The 16,905-nt window shown below is 43.2% G+C and overlaps 1 protein-coding gene and 1 pseudogene across 1 annotated transcript; one reads left to right on the forward strand and one right to left on the reverse strand.

Moving 5' to 3' along the window:
* Positions 1-7,069: 7,069 nt before the first annotated feature.
* LOC147603225 (uncharacterized) lies at positions 7,070-7,882 on the reverse strand. Its single transcript, XM_086796526.1, has 2 exons — positions 7,688-7,882; positions 7,070-7,580 (listed from the first exon to the last, which is right to left on the reverse strand). Exons 1-2 carry the CDS (start codon positions 7,814-7,816, stop codon positions 7,158-7,160), a joined length of 552 nt encoding a protein of 183 aa, XP_086652652.1. The 5' UTR covers positions 7,817-7,882; the 3' UTR covers positions 7,070-7,157.
* Positions 7,883-14,444: 6,562 nt separating this feature from the next.
* Positions 14,445-16,905, forward strand: part of LOC147603226 (drimenol cyclase drtB-like) — a 32,035-nt pseudogene continuing 29,574 nt past the window's right edge.

Raw genomic sequence — 16,905 nt, forward strand, 5'->3', positions numbered from 1 at the left:
GTGTTAAGGATATGAATGAACTATTTTCTAATAATGAGTTTTGTATGTTCTTCTTGTAGAAGGGATCTTTATCCTAGGATTCTATAAGGGTTGACCAAACTTTAAGGAACCCCAGAATTAGTTAGATCTAAAGTTGGATTTAAATTATAAAGTGGTCTTTTCATATCTTGGTTAAGTTGGAAAAAAGGACTTAACAAGAATTTTCATATTGATAGGATCATGGATTGAGGTCATCATGGTAGGAATGTTAACCCCCAACTCGATGAGGAAGAGCTCGATCTAGATGTTCGTAAAGCTCTTCATAGATCTTAGCCTGGACCTTTCAAAGGTGAAGGGGAGAAATAGTAGAAGTGGATCGAAGCTATGGAGGAGTACTTCGATTTCACAAGGTACAACGAAAAGAGTAAGGTGGCTCTTACAAGGCTGAAGATCGTAGAAACAGCCAAAGTAGTAGTGAGAAACCATTGTGAGACAAACCGTTTGGATCGGAACACCCAAACATGGAATGATCTCAAAGCTTACCTAAGGAAGAGATTCTGTCCTCCCAGCTTCCTGGAAACTAAGATGAATGAATTCTTGGAGCTAACCCAAGGAAGCCGCGAACCCCACAGAGGAATACCACCAAGCATTTGCTCTCCTCCCCAAATACTCACCACTGTTGGATGAAGAACAGATGATGGCCAGGTTCATCTTGGTATATGAATAAACCCTTGGATACCCTGGTAAAGAATGCCAAACCAGTTTCCATGGCTGAAGCAGTGCGGATGGCGAAGGATTTTGCCAAGGCCTTTGTTGTCAAGGTCCCACCAAAGCCAACACCATCATCTTTCAAAAGATTCCTAGCTCTCGAAGGTGATTCCAACTTTTCACCTCCTAAGAGATAACAAGGTCAAACTCAAGATGCAAGAAATTCCAGAATGGAAGATAGGTCTTTTTTCCGCAACACAATCCCTTGGAATTCAACTTCAGAAGTTCCACCCTTGAACAAAGAAGTGAAATGCTTTAACTGCCAGAGATACAGTCATCATAGTATGATTGCCCAACTCCTTTTGGATCAAGGTTTTCAGGACAAGGAATTGAGGGACCAAGATTCCAGATTCCAACTCCTTCCTTCCATAGTAATCAAGGTCCTTTTTGTCTCAAAATCAGAGAAACCCCAGAGGTAGACCCCCAGCTTCAATGCAAAGTAATGTAAGACCTCAGTCTAAAAACTAGGGAAATCAAAGAGAGAAGTTTCCAAACTAGCCATCCACTTCCAAGGCAGTCATTGAGAGGGTTCAAATGGAATCTAATAACCCTAATGAGTCTTTAAGTGGAGATCCCAGTTGTTTGTGAGACATTGAAAAGGTAGTGGTGGCCGATCGTGATGTCACGATGACTGATGATGATCTTCTTGATGATAATTTGGTGAACACTAAACAATTTAAGGCTCTAGAGTCTCATACTTTGGACATTGAGTCCAAGTACAGAAAGATAATCCTCTTTATTCAGGAGATAAATGATAACATGCAAGCTTTTATCACTGTAAGTGCTTTAGTGGGAGGGATGCCAGTGACTCTCGCCTGAAGGGGACAACATGAATGTGAGTACATCTCACTCCAGAGATGTTGGTGCTATTTTAAAAGATCTGAAACCTTTGACTTTTAATGGAAAGAAGAAGGAACATAATAAGGATGCGGTCAACAATTTTTTACAAAAGTGGTAGGATTTGCATCGATTGTGTCACACTCTAAAGGAGATACGCACGCTTGAAGCGAGCTTAACTCTAGGAGGTAAAGCATACGAGTGGTGGATGAGCTTGGAGTCCGAAAATCAACCTACTACATGGGATGAATTTGAGAGTGCATTCATGAAATAATTTCTTCCACAAAATGAGATGGATCGTAATAGGGAAGCATGGGATAATTGTGAGATGAGAAATCTCACATTGACTCACTATATCTCCAATTATCAAGAAGTCATTCTCAAGTTGAAAGGAATGGACAACTTTCAGAAAACTCGTGGATTTATTCGCAGATTAGACTGGAAAACTTTAGAAGAAGCAGTTAAGTTTGCTCAGATTTTTGACGACATTGTCAGAAAGAAAAAGCATGAACAGAATGCACAACGGACATCTAGTGTGTTCGAGGGTTCCAACAATCAAGGTCAAAATAAAAGAAAGGGACATAACCAAAAGAATGACCAATCTAAGAAGTCTAAAGGTCCACAAAAAATTTTGAAGCATGAAGATTTTGAAAGAGCTAAAAAGGAAAATTTATATTCTCACTACATGGAAAAGGGTCATAGAGTAAACTACAGTGTCCTAAGCTAAAAGAAAATAAGAAGAACCAGTGTGATCAAAGAAAGGAAAAGAAAGTGCACACTATTCAAGTGCTCCCTCTAGAGACTTCTCATAAGTTTAAATAGGTTCAAGTTTATCATGTTGATTCTACTCATGCATGTTGTGTCAGGTCATTGATGTGGGTGCCCACATTTGGTTTGAATGCATGGTCACAAGGTGCGAGTTATGATTGATGATAGCGCCACACACAATTTCTTAAACTATACTTTAGTTAAGAAATTAAAGTTTTCACAAAGTCCAAGTGATAATTAGTATCGTGGTTCTCCTCCCAACCCCAGCCAAAATTAACTCTGGACGCTTTATACAAGGACTCCACAATTTTATTAGCTAGTCAGCTCTTCACATATGTCAGGCGTTTTTCTGAGAGATATTTTGGGCTTGTGTACATATGGATGCATGGCTTGTGTACATATGGATGCATGGCCTGTGTGAGAGTTTTGCTCGGGAATGCCTTGGAGATGTACAGAGAGAATGGTTTGGCTGTAGGCTTTGTACAAGCCTCGGAACGAGGTCTGCTGGGGATGATATCAGCCACTCGACGGCTTGAAATGTGTGCGCATCCCAAGGATGAGTGGGCACTGGGGAAGATTGTATTTGAAGGTATGGAAAGCATGCAGGCAATGTTGCCTTGAATTTGCTGTGAAATGGAAGGATGCGGATGGCCACGTATATGAAAAGTAGGAAGGGATGGTACAAAAGCATTGGTGTGAAAGCATTGAGGAGGCCACCTTCTAGGCCTTAGGGAAAATAAAAATGATATAACAACGTGGCCAATTTGAAAAAAGGCCACATGGCTGTTATATTTTGTTGCCAACGTGCCGCCAGCACAGACGTTCAGGAAGGCTGCAAAAGCGTGGAAGTCGGCGGGCCGGGTTCTAGGTGTTCGCTGTGAAGAGTCGGGGCTAGCTAGTGAAGAGCAGCCGCGGTGAGAGAAAGAGCAGCCACAGAGGATCACATCAAGGTGAGAGGGGCTGGAAGGCCACCTCTGTGTGCGCTCGACAGCTGACGGGCTGGCGAGCTCTTGGACTTGGAAGTGGAGGTAAAGAAGGCATGACTGGAGCAGCGGCCTTTTCGCGAAGGATGCCTGAGGGGGATCGCCTTGCAGAGGCGCTACAGATACGAGAGGCGACTAGAGGTGAAAAAGGGTGTGGCTGCCTCGAAGTTGTGGGTAGCCGGGCGGGTACTGTTGCAGCTAGAGGGAGGCGAGTGTATGCCACCTCGTATATGACCAAGGACTGAAGGTGCTGTAGTTGCAGAAGGCACCAAAGAATGAGCTGCTGGAGCTGCTGGTCGACTGGGCTGACGAGCTGACAGTGTAAGAAGAGAAGCCTAGAGGGCTAGTGATAGCAAGAGGGAACGCGTAAAAGGGTCGCCGTTTGGTTGGTGACAATAGAGGGGATGTGTAAGTGGGTGGCCTGCCCCAAAGAGCTACTAGGAGGCCTTGGAGGTGATGATAATGAGCTGGATGTGGAAGTGAAAGCAGGTGGACAGCGTGTGGCTGTGGCTATGGTAGAAGGTTGGCGGATGTGAGGAGGTCGCCTAGGAGACAGGACAGTGGACAACGTGAGCGGGTGCCGAGTGAAGTCAAAAAGAGGAAGTAGCTGGCAGAGGATCAGCACAGAGAGTGAGAGAGAGAGGAGTTTGGGTAGCTGCTGCTGCTGGTGACACATACAAAAGTGATGGGCTGCACAGAGTTGAAGGTTAGCTGGTGGGGCGCTCTCTGAAGAGTGAGTGGCCAGGTTAGCTGGTGACACATACAAAAGTGATGGGCTGCACAGAGTTGAAGGTTAGCTGGTGGGGCGCTCTCTGAAGAGTGAGTGGCCAGGTTCTTTCTGGTGTGATTGGCACAACAAGCAGGCGAGAGGTTCGCGGTGATTGGGGATGTGGTGTATCCTCGGCAGTGACAGGTGTGAGTGTTTTGTTTATGGTTGTGTGAGTAAGGCTTCTGTGTCGGGAGAAGCTTGTATGAAGTATTGTGATTGGGAATATATTGCTGGGTGTTTGCTTTGTCTGGTGGCTGGTGGTGCCCCCGTTCGTGTGTGTGTTTCCAAGTTTGCGAGGTGAAGGGCTATAGAGGCGCGGTTCTTTTTTCTTTTTTTCACTTCACATTCTTCTGGTGCCCCCACTAAGGAGAACTCAGGTGTTATTCTTCGCCTAGAAGGGCGTATGCCCCCACTGAGGAGAGCTTTGGGATTGTTACAAGTTTTCAGGATGTGGTCTTATCCTGAATTTCATGGCAGGAAGGGTGAAGATGTGTGTGACTTTTTGGAGCAAATGGAGTTGGCATGCATTACCAATCATATTACAGATGAAGAGCAGGTTTTGATATTAGTAAAGATTTTCTTGAAGGAAGATGCCCGAAGCTAGCTTAAAGATTTTGAAGCACAGGATGCGGCATGTGAGATACATGGTGTGTTGACCTTTGACAGGTTGAAAGAATGCCTTTTGGAGCATTTTCAGCAAGCGGAGGATTTTAGTGTGCTTTGGTAGGAGTTGAGCATCTTTTTGCAGGTACATGGGCAATCACTGGATAGTTTTGTGAAGGTATTTACATGTTTGTGGAGTAAGTGGTGTATGACATTGAAGCAAGAGAAATTCCTCCTATGTTTTTGAAGAAGAGCTTGTTTATTGATGGTTTGCTACCCCATTTAAAGGTCAAGGTTGAGTTGAAGAATCCCAAGTCATTTGATGATGCAGTTAGGGTTGCTAGGGAAAAGAAAGGCAAGATTTTGAAGCAGATGGAGATGGGTATTTATCCGTATGAAGGTGTTGTGTCTGCAAGGGATATGCATGTAAATTTGGTTGAGGTGGATAAGAATCCTATGCAAAGTTTGATTAGACAAGAACCTCCTTCTGATTTTTTTCCAAAGTTTTTAAAGCAGGTGAAGGTGAATGAAAAGCAGGTGAAGGAGCAAAGTGAAGATAAGGAGTTGCCAATGGATTCTTCTTTGGATTTGGACATGGCTGTACATGACAGTGATCTGGATGATATGCATGCACATGGAAGCAAAGAGGATGATGCCTTGGGATTGGCTGATGATAAGAAGAAAGAGGAGTTGGATACAGGATGCTTTGAGGATGATTCTTTGCCAGATTCTATAAGGGAGGAGGATGGGGTAGAGACTTGTGGTGAAGTGAAGATGGTTTGTGATTTGATGTGGAGAGCATGGAGGAAGATCCTATCATTATGGATTTTCTTGGACAGCTTGATAATGGTATGGTACCTGCAATGAATGATGTGGATGTTTCCCATTTGATGCATTATGTGTTGGGGAGTCTTTGGACGATGATACCAGGGGGGTTGGCAACATTCAAGAAGGTATGCCTGTAGATTTGGCTGATGAAGAGTGTGGTGATGAGAGTATTGTGCTTGAGGATGATATGTGGGAAGTTGCTAGCCTTGATGAACAGGAGCTAGAGATGGACATGGATGCAGATATGGTTGAGAGTGTAGCTAAGGCTTCTTTGCGTGTTGCTGAAATGCTAAAGACAAAGTCCATGGATGACAAGGATTCTGAACTAGCTGAGTTGTATGGTTGTGAAGAGATGCCTATTGTACAAGAGCTGGAAGTGCTGGTGGACACTGCTGTTGGAAAGGATGTGGATTTTTGTGTGCAGAAAGGTCAAAATGTTGGAACCTGGCCTTCACTCGTATTGATGAATGGGATGCCTAATGTTGCAATGCCACAGGTTTTAAAGACAAGGAGGTTTGTTGTGGGTGAAGTGGATGGAAATGATTTTCTGGTGCATACGGTTGATGTTTGGTATGTAGTGATGCAGCCATGGTGTTTAACAGATATTGGGGAATGGGATGGTGAGTTGCTGTTTCCTATTGATCTTGGTGGATAGCTATTAGATTTTATCTTTTGCTGCTGAGCATGAATGCTCTAGCAGATGGGTGGGGTTGGCAAAGTATGTCAGGCGTTTTTTTGAGAGATATTTTGGGCTTGTGTACATATGGATGCATGGCTTGTGTGAGACTTTTGCTCGGGAACGCCTTGGCAGATGTACAGAGAGAATGGTTTGGCTGTAGGCTTTGTACAAGCTTGTCCGAAACGAGGTCCGCTGGGGATGATATCAGCCACTCGACCGCTTGAAATGTGTGCGCGTCCCAAGGATGAGTGGGCAGCACTGGAAGATTGTATTTGAAGGTATGGAAAGCATGCGGGCAATGTTGCCTTGAATTTGTGAAATGGAAGGATGCAGATGGCCACGTATATGAAAAGTAGGAAGGGATGGTACAAAAGCATTGGTGTGAAAGCATTGAGGATGCCACCTTCTAGGCCTTAGGGGAAATAAAAAATGATATAACAACGTGGCCAATTTGAGAAAAGGCCACATGGCTATTATATCACTACAAGACAATGCTGCCATACACGCGTTTCATACACGCGATAAATTACGAACGCGTGTATGGTCGCGCTTGTATTTGAATAAAATCGGACGCGTGTATTTTTGCATTTAAGTTCGCGTGTATATTTGCATTTATCAACGCGTGTATAAATGCATTTATATACACGCAGTAATACACGCATAAATACACGATAATATTTACGGAATGATACTCGCTATTATACACGGATAAATACACGCTACTATACACGGATTAATACACGCATGGCAGAGAAAAACTGAAAAAAAATTCCTTAACAAAATTAAAAACTATTTTCCTTAAACCATCTCATAGTACATTACAGTATACATCATTACACAATCCCACTACATGCATTTACAACAATGAAATATATTCAAAAATAAATCATGCATATGAGATGATAGAAATGTCATCAATTTAGAACATACAGTGACGGATTGGTCAGGGTTCGATCTCATCTTCAATAAGATCCATCCTTGTCAAACGATCAACATCAATATCCATTTGATCAATTGGTAAGGCTACGATTAAATTTATTCCACTATCGATATTCTGTACTCCATTGATAATGGTATCGATGTCCTGATCATCCTCATCAACATCACCATCATCTTCAATGGTAGGGTCATTCTCATGATCATGAGAAATGGCATGCTCATCCTCATTATCACGATCATCTCTTATTTCTTGATCATCGATCACAACATCTTCAATGGCATATTGTTCGACGTCATCTTCATTGCGGCTTGTTACATCCTCCATATGCTCCATATCAGTGAATGTATTATACATCACTTTGGAACGTGGTGCAATAGGGATGACGTACCACCATTTGATGTCATGCACCATTGGTAGATATATAACCTACTCAAATACACACAGTACAGTAATTAATTAGCATATCAAAAGTCAAGGGGTACGCGAGCTTAGATATATATGTACATGAAACACATTAGTAAAAAAATGCATACCTGCTCACATTGTTGTGGCAATACGAGCCTATCTTTCTTTGTTTGCCAGAACTTTGTAGAGTCAATAGTTACATATCCACTTGCATGGCGTTTTATCGTTGCATCAGGCCCTTTTTCCACCACGTTCATTTGCCATTTGACATCCAAAACATACACAAAGAAGCGACGAAAGTCAAGCCTAAATATGTCTTGGATTATGCCACAATAATCATCCATTTTTCCATTAGCTCCCTCAAAGCTACTAATGACACCGCAATCTTGTGTATTTCTCTTTTCATCAATTCTTTGTGTTCGAAAATGCTTGCCTTCACACCATATAGCATTGAACATAGTGCACTGGACCAAAATAGAAGCAATATTTGTGTAAGCAATGTGAATAAATATTAAAAGCAAATCACTTACAACTAATGCAAAACATTAGTTCTATGTACCTTTGACATGCATCCTCGTGCATACTCCCATTCTTCCGCCGTGATATGCAGCCCCTCGTCGCTCTCTGCTCTCTCCATTTCCTCATGCAACCAATCAACATGGATATCATTCGGAAGTGTTGCTAGATGCTTAGGGTACGCCTTCCGAGAGCCATGTTGCCTCCGAAAGAGAGCTCTTTCTGCTTGCCTTTTTGTCTTTGCATCCTCATATCTTGTAACCCATCTGCTCATCACATCACTATTAAGGATACAAGTGAAATTGAGATCATCAATCAATGTTCTGTCAATTACTTTACTCTGTCCTTTTCCTTGAGGCACAATAGAGGTCATCCTCAAGTCCTCTTCATTGCTCCATAGTCGTGGCAAAGAGCTGTCCACCTGACCAAGAAATTCTGAAATATATACAAGAGACTCTTGTATCAACCAACCCTCGGCCATGCTTCCTTCAGGCCTTGCACTTTGCCTCACAAAGTCTTTTAAGGTCTTCATGAAGCGCTCTAGGAAGAACATCCAACGTGCATGCACAGTACCACATAAAGCAATTTCGTCCACTAAATGCACAATGAGATGTAGTTGACTTGTGAGAATGGTTCGCGGAAAAGTCTCCTCTACCAAACAAACCACCTCCACTGCCATAACACGCGCATCATCCAACGTGGCTGGATCAATTGCTTTGGAACTAACATATCTGAAAAATAAATAAATAGTACGTTATACCTCATGCACGTTCATTTTGCAAGGTATAATGAAGGGTGATCTGAGCATGGGTTTTACATACCTCACAAGCTCGCCCATCTTATAAATACATTTTTTCAAACTCTTATTCGCACAATGGTCGATGCTAGTAGGTAGTATGAACTGCGCACATAAGAGCACATTTATGGTTTATGGCATTACAAAATTTAATTTCAACGTACGTACAAGACTTGGAAAACACTTACTTGAAGCATCTTGTGCCAATCGTGGGACTTCAACCCATATAGTTGCTCAACGCCTCTTTTCTTAGTGGTTGTAAAGGCTCCCTTCAATGATCTCATGCATCCAGTGGGAGTACGCAAAGTGGTGATGGCCTGCTTTACCTGCTTCTCCTCTTTCTTTGATATCATCCATGGTGCAGGCGGAAGACGAACGTGCCCACCCACCTCTCGTGGCCAAGCTTGACGCATACGTCCTGCGACCCGCAAGTCCTCACGTACGCTAACATTGTCTCGTTTACCAGTAATATGTTCCCAAATACCAGATCCCACATTCTTGAAGATGTGCATGGGATCAAGAAGATGGTTGATCTTAAGATGGGTCCAATATGGCAGCCGGAAAAAAATAGAGTACCTGCACAAGGGATTGCTCTATGTGACCTTTAATCCAATTAGAGACTACACAAAACAAGATTGAAAAAACATCACTATACCTGTTCATGCCATCTGGAGGAAGAATAGTTGTAGACTCCCAAATACGCTTCCAATCTTTTGCACGAAGTGTTTGTGGAGGAATGTTACTCTTACTAGCAACATATTTAGGATGATTTGAGGGGAGAAATCGATGATGATTATCGAATATAGTCTTACACAAACCATCAGCATACTCATGTACTAACGAAGGGCCACAAACAGGACATGCATGTTTACCCGATGTTTTCAAACCTGTTAAAATATAAATAAAAGTTAGAATAATAAATTCAAACCGTCTAATTAATATATATAGCCAATAGTAATAGAGTAGGGAGGTAATTAGAATTCTTACCAGAACAATCGCTGTATCCTGGAAAGTCATGCATTGTCCACATCAACACTGCTTTTAAGTCGAAGTGTCGAGAGGAGGGAGGCCTACTAATGTCCACCACCGCAACACCTCTCCATAGTTCCTCTAACTCATCAATCAGTGGTTCAAGATAAACATCCATATGCTTGACTTTATGTTTCCCTGGAATTAGAAGGGATAACATAAGATGTCCCTTCTTGATCGCCATTGATGGTGGAAGGTTGTAATTCACCAGCACAACTGGCCACACGCTGTATGCGGTGCTTTTGAAACCAAATGGATTCACTCCATCCATACCCAGGCCAAGTCTCAAGTTTCTGGGCTCTGTTTTAAAGCTAGGCCACTCATCTTCAATATCCTTCCAAAGCAGGAGTGTCTGCTTCCAAAGCAGGAGTGTCTGCGGGAATTCTCCACATGCCATCATCCGATCGATGTGAGGAATGCCATGACATGAGCTCTGCTATGGATTTGCACTTGAACATGTGTTTGATGCGAGGAATTATAGGAAAGTGTCGCAAGACTTTACGAGGTACATCAAAACTCTTCATATCTGTTCTGTACCTTGCTTCACCACAAGTGGGACATGTCAGAGCCTCCTTATGCGTCCCACGAAAGAGAATGCAATCATTGACGCATGCATGTATTTTATCATAATCCAGTCCTCCAAGAGATGTCACATAGCGCCTCGCTATGTCTCTTGAGGTGGGTAGTCTATTTTCCTTTGGAAGCATGTTTGACAATAGCCTGCATCCAATATCATCAATTATAATTAGTCTTAAATCCTAAACCTTAAACCACTAATTCAAATTTATAAGTTAGAATGCTTACTTCAACAATGCGTCAAGACTTGCATTGCTCCACCCATAAACTGTTTGTATATTAAGTAGTTCAAGTGAAGCACGTAAAACTGAGAATGTGCACCCTTCAAACACCGGTGTCGATGAAGCTTTATAAAGATGCTCTTGTTCCATATCATCGTCGTCCATACCTTTGGGATCATCCTTAAAAAGATTCCGCACCATATCATCAAGCACCTCCTCTTCCACAACTTCGTGGGGTGCAGGGCTATTGTCGTCCCTTTCCCACTCATCTCTGACAATAGATCCCGAAGCTCCAGCATCATCTCGTCGACGCTTTACGTGATCTCGTCGCGCGTAGGGTACCATGTTAGGGTGTGGTACTGCATCCTGCTTCAATTTATCAAATTATATGTTACAACTCTATTAATTTAATTTGGATACCATGAGTCATTTGAATATCATCAATTTACATCTACTCATCTCTAAACCTGTTTGATTCCATTCTCCATACATGGAGATGTGATTCAAGGTAATTCGACGTGCTCGTACAATGCATCCTTGACATCGATTACACATACATTTGATCCGTTGTCCCAACCACACATCGCGATTACGATGACGCATTGTCTCATCTTCCCCAGAACTGCTTGAAGAGGTTGATGACATCCTGTGTACAAATCAGAAAACACAAACTCATTATATATTTTTAATGAAAGCACAAAATCGCGTGTATTCACGCGGCTATCTCCTAAAATTTGCGTGTATTAACGCGGCTAATTCCTAAAAAACGCGTGTATTCACGTAGCTAATTTCTGCAAAACGCGTGTATCAACGCAGCTAAAAGCATATACACGCGAATATACCTGCGTTCATAAACGCGAATATAAACGCGGCGGCATATTTAAACTAAAAATAGCCCGCCTTCTCCAAATATAGATTTTGAACTTAGAAATCAACAGTACATGCGTTTTCGCCTGTTTTCGCCTCTTCCAACAGCAAGGAGGGAGCAGAGAAAGGAGCACACACACGGGAGAAGGAGGGAGCAGAGAAGGAGCAGAGAGGACTCACTTTTTCAGAGGTGAGTCACTTTGTCCTGTGCCTTGTCTCTTTTTGTCAGATTTGTTTACTTTGCTCTTTGCTCTTTGGGTTTGCCTTTTTGCACACGATTGGGTTGCTGCATCCTGACAGGGGCGACAATGGCTGGTCCTTTTATCAGGACATTCTGTCTTTGTCGGGGGGTCGGTCTTTTCGAGAAAATTTTTTCGCAGGTCGCGTGTAAAAACGCGTGTAGGAGCGCGTGTAACCTGTCTGCAGAGTTTTTTCACGCGCAGATACACGCGTTTTTGGCCGGGTGTATACACGCGTTTTTTGACGGGTGTATACACGCGTTTCTGCAGACAAAAAACTGCGGCGTTTCAGATTTCATGGTTTGCAGGCAATTGACTTGTGTAATGACAATGTGTGAGTCAAGAGACAGCCCATGATGTACATGATGATGTTTGTTGCAGGTTCTTTATGGATATTCCAGGTTCTTCATCCGATCCACTTGCGTACAGCAATTGGTTGATGGAGATGATGAATCACTTTGGGCGCCAACCTGGTCCGGTTGAGCTTACAGAGTATATGTATGCCCATCCCCCTCCTTCCCTGCCTGGTGTCTATACCCCTACCGCGAGTATCCAGGGCACTCCAGTGCCGTCTATTCCTCCGAGTCCGACGAGACGGCATGCAGCTTCTCCTCTTCCACGTCCACCGAGGAGACATACCTCGTCCCAGACACACTCACGTACACCCTCACAGCCACCATCACGTGCTCCCTCAGAGCCACCGTCACGTCAGGGCTCACAGCCACCGTCACGTAGACAATCCCCCAGTCGTGACTCCACCCGCAGCAGTAGGAAGAGTGGGAGCAGTGGAGGATGCGGCGGGTGCTTTGGTGGGGGAGGTGGGGGAGGTGGGGGAGGTAGTAGAGCACGCGGTGAGAGAGGAGATAGAGGGAGAAGAGTTAGAGGAGACAGTTCGGAAGAGGAGGAGATGAGAGAGATGGAGAGAGTGGTTTGCTATGATGTGACGGATAGGGGCGGGATAGTGATGGATGCGAGGGGGAGGGAGGTAATGGAGTACATGCGTGGGGTAGTATCAAACTCATATAGAAATTGTTTTATTAAATTTAAAGATCAAAATAGCCGATTAGTTGGGGAGGTGATAGAGGCTGTACATAGTTGGTACCCCAATCCCCCACATGCTACATTCTCGGATGTATGGGGAAGGACGCGAATAAGGGAGATCTTAAGTAATAAAAGATCTCACCTTAAAAAACTCGCGTATGATGACCGGCTAAATGTAGCTGCGGGTGGCTATCCTGCCGAGAAACCTGCCACTGCGCACAAACGCGAGTGGAAGGAGGCAAAGAAACGAGCAGAGGGTGGCGTGAAGAGCAGGCAGCATGTGGAGGCACGACGGATCCAGATGGAGACCGTTGGATCTTCGCATTTCGGATCTGGCGGCGTCGAGTCATGGGAGGCAGAGTTCGTAAGTATCCTGCCACTTTATTTGATTGTTTACTTAATTCATTGATTCTATGAATTGTTTTAATCTTACAAATTGTGTTGATTATGATACAGCGACGGGTTACGGGGAGGAAGCCCACAACCCACGATACTGCGTATGCTCGCCGGCATAGCAGACGTGACACGTGGGCCATCTTCAGAGCCGAGGGACGTATTACGGACGCGCAGTTTGAGTTGGCCATGAGACCATACGGTCGACAGGTACTTGAAAATTCGTAACGAATGGTTTTGGTTTATTGAATTGCATATATATATACTTATATACAATATATTACTTGAACAGGCACAAGCTGCTGATGATCCACCGGCCGCTGCTGCAGAGGGTGGACATGAGCACTACTCCTCGGACATTCCGACCGATGCGAGCTCATCTGAGCATGGGGGGAGCACCGAGTCATCATCTGGGTCTGAGTAGTACTCAGACTTGTAGTATCACATTCCATATTTAGGATGTGATTGTATATATTTTTTTGTAAGCTCAAGCCATGGGCTACTTCGAGATATGGACTCCCTTGTATACATGTATGAAATTTTGATAGTAATATTGAATTGATTGATCGATAGTATTACATTCATGGCTGTCTTGAATCGTGTAATGACAATGTATGCATTCATGTCGTTCTTGTCTTAATCTCCCTCGTGCATATGTTCTTCGTGGATGGTCTAATGGGATGGTCTAATGCACCAAAAACCCTAAACCAGAGAGTGCTATTGGGTGCTGGAATGCTGGAACAGTATTCAGGCACCAAATAGCACTCTCTGGATTTTTCTTTTGCTCTCTGTTCGCGTGTATCCACGCGTCAACACTGCTAAAACTCGCGTGTATCTACGCGGATACCCTGGAAATTACGCGTGTATTAACGCGTATAAACTGGCAGTAACGCGTGTATAAGCGCATCTAAATTAAAGAAACGCGTATATAGAGGCAAGTAAAAAAGCGTCTGGGACATGGGAACTGAGTAGGATGCGGCTATATACCCGTGTATAAGCGCGTCTAATATAATAAGAAGCGTGTATACGGGCGTGTATTACCGCGTCTGTGGAAAAAAACGCGGCTATATACCCGTGTATACGCGCGTCTGAGAGGTACTGTACACGCGATTTTACACGCATGTCTCTGGCCGCGATTATACACGCGCTGATACACGGGCCCGCTACTTTTTTTCACAAGTCATTTTTAGCGGCTAAGAGCGCGGGTATGAGCCCAATCCCTTGTAGTGTATTTTGTTGCCAACGTGCTGCCATACTGGAAGGCCTTGGAGGTGATGATAATGAGCTGGATGTGGAAGTGAAAGCAGGTGGACAGCGTGTGGCTGTGGCTATGGTAGAAGGTTGGCGGCTGTGAGGAGGTCGCCTAGGAGACAGGACAGTGGACAACGTGAGCGGATGCTGAGTGAAGTCAAAGAGAGGAAGTAGCTGGTAGAGGATCAGCACAGAGAGTGAGAGAGAGAGGAGTTTGGGTAGCTGGCGACACATACAGAAGTGATGGGCTGCATAGAGTTGAGGGTTAGCTGGTGGGGCGCCCTCTGAAGAGTGAGTGGCCGGGTTCTTTCTGGTGTGATTGGCACAGTAGGCAGGCGAGAGGTTCGCGGTGATTGGGGATGTGGTGTATCCTCAGCAGTGACAGGTCTGAGTGTTTTGTTTATGGTTGTGTGAGTAAGGCTTCTGTGTCGAGAGAAGCTTGTATGAAGTGTTGTGTGACTGGGAATATATTGTTGGGTGTTTGCTTTGTGTATGGTGCCTCTGTTTTGTGCTGTCTATCTGGCATGGGTGGTGTGGTGATGAACAGTGAGAAGTGTTTCAGCCGGTGGCTGGTGTTTCCCCATTCATGTGTGTGTTTCCAAGTTTGCGAGGTGAAGGACTATAGAGGCGTGGTTCTTTTTTCACATATGCATGGCCACTCTCACTAGTGTCTGGTCACTCTTGAGTCCATACCTGGTTGTTTAGCTCCCCTAAACTCTACTTGTGCCTTGAAAAGATGCAGGGAGGAAGAGAGCCTGAGCTCTTGCAACAAGCACACACACTCACAAAACCCTAATAAAGAACACACACTCACAAAACCCTAATAGAGAACACACAAGGTGAGAGGCTGAAAATCTTCTTCTTCTTCACTCAACACTCAACACACCATATACAAGATAAGAGTACACATAATATGAAAGGTACTCAACCAAATACATACAAGGGTTCTCTATAGTGTGAACCCAATGTAACATGTGTAATCTATGTTGTCTTTCTATGCAATCTTTCACATTGATGCTTCTCTCTTTGGTATTATTGAATTCATGTGTATAAATATACTTGGATTTAGCTAAAGATACCATGTAGATCCACAAAAGAGAATGCCCCGTCATTGCTCAAGAGGTGGTTCTAATTGTTGAGATAGCGGATGGGTGGTGTTGGTGAGTTCTATTTGTTATTTTTGGACATTCAGATAAGCAAACGTTTACTTTTGACTCTTTTATTTATTTTTCTTTCTTGGCACAAAATACTTAACGTATATATATATATAGAGAGAGAGAGAGAGGGAGAGAGGGAGACCTTAAAGTGTTATGTGAATTATTAGTGTTGCGAGTGTTATATTTGATATCAGGGGTATATTTCTCAGGATGGAGGTGGCAAGGAGATTATTTTCATTTGTTTATGGTGATGGCGAAGATATTGAAGCACTACAAGACAATGCTGCCATACACGCGTTTCATACACACGATAAATTACGAGCGCGTGTATGGTCGTGCATGTATTTGAATAGAATCGAGCGCGTGTATTTTGGCATTTAAATTTGCGTGTATATTTGCATTTATCAACGCGTGTATAAACGCGTTTATATACACGCAGTAATACACACATCTATACACGCTGCCATAAACGGATTAATACACGCATGGTAAAGAAAAACTGAAGAAAAACTCAATTCCTTTACAAAATTAAGAACTATTTTCTTTAAACCATCTCATAGTACATTACAGTATACATCATTACACAATCCCACTACATGCATTTACAACAATGAAATATATTCAAAAATAAATCATGCATATGAGATGATAGAAATGTCATCAATTTAGAATGATACAGTGACGGATTGGTTAGGGTTCGATCTCATCTTCAATAAGATCCATCCTTGCCAAACGATCAACATCAGTATCCATTTGATCAATTTGTAAGGCTACGATTAAATTTATTCCACTATCGATATTCTGTACTCCATTGATAATGGTATCAATGTCTTGATCATCCTCATCAACATCACCATCATCCTCAATGGTAGGGTCATTCTCATGATCATGAGAAATGGCACGCTCATCCTCATTATCATAATCATCTCTTATTTCTTGATCATCGATCACAACATCTTCATTGGCATGTTCGACATCATCTTCATTGCGGCTTGTTACATCCTCCATATGCTCCATATCAGTGAATGTATTATACATCACTTGGGAACGTGGTGCAATAGGGATGACGTACCACCATTTAATGTCATGCACCATTGGTAGATAGATAACCTACTCAAATACACATAGTACAGTAATTAATCAGCATATCAAAAGTCAAGGGGTACGCGAGCTTAGATATATATGTACATGAAACACATTAGTAAAAAAATGCATACCTGCTCACATTGTTGTGGCAATACGAGCCTATCTTTCTTTGTT

The sequence above is a fragment of the Cibotium barometz genome, chromosome 64 (genome assembly GCF_041138505.1).
Source record: "Cibotium barometz isolate CiBa-2024 chromosome 64, ASM4113850v1, whole genome shotgun sequence".
Taxonomy (NCBI): domain Eukaryota; kingdom Viridiplantae; phylum Streptophyta; class Polypodiopsida; order Cyatheales; family Cibotiaceae; genus Cibotium; species Cibotium barometz.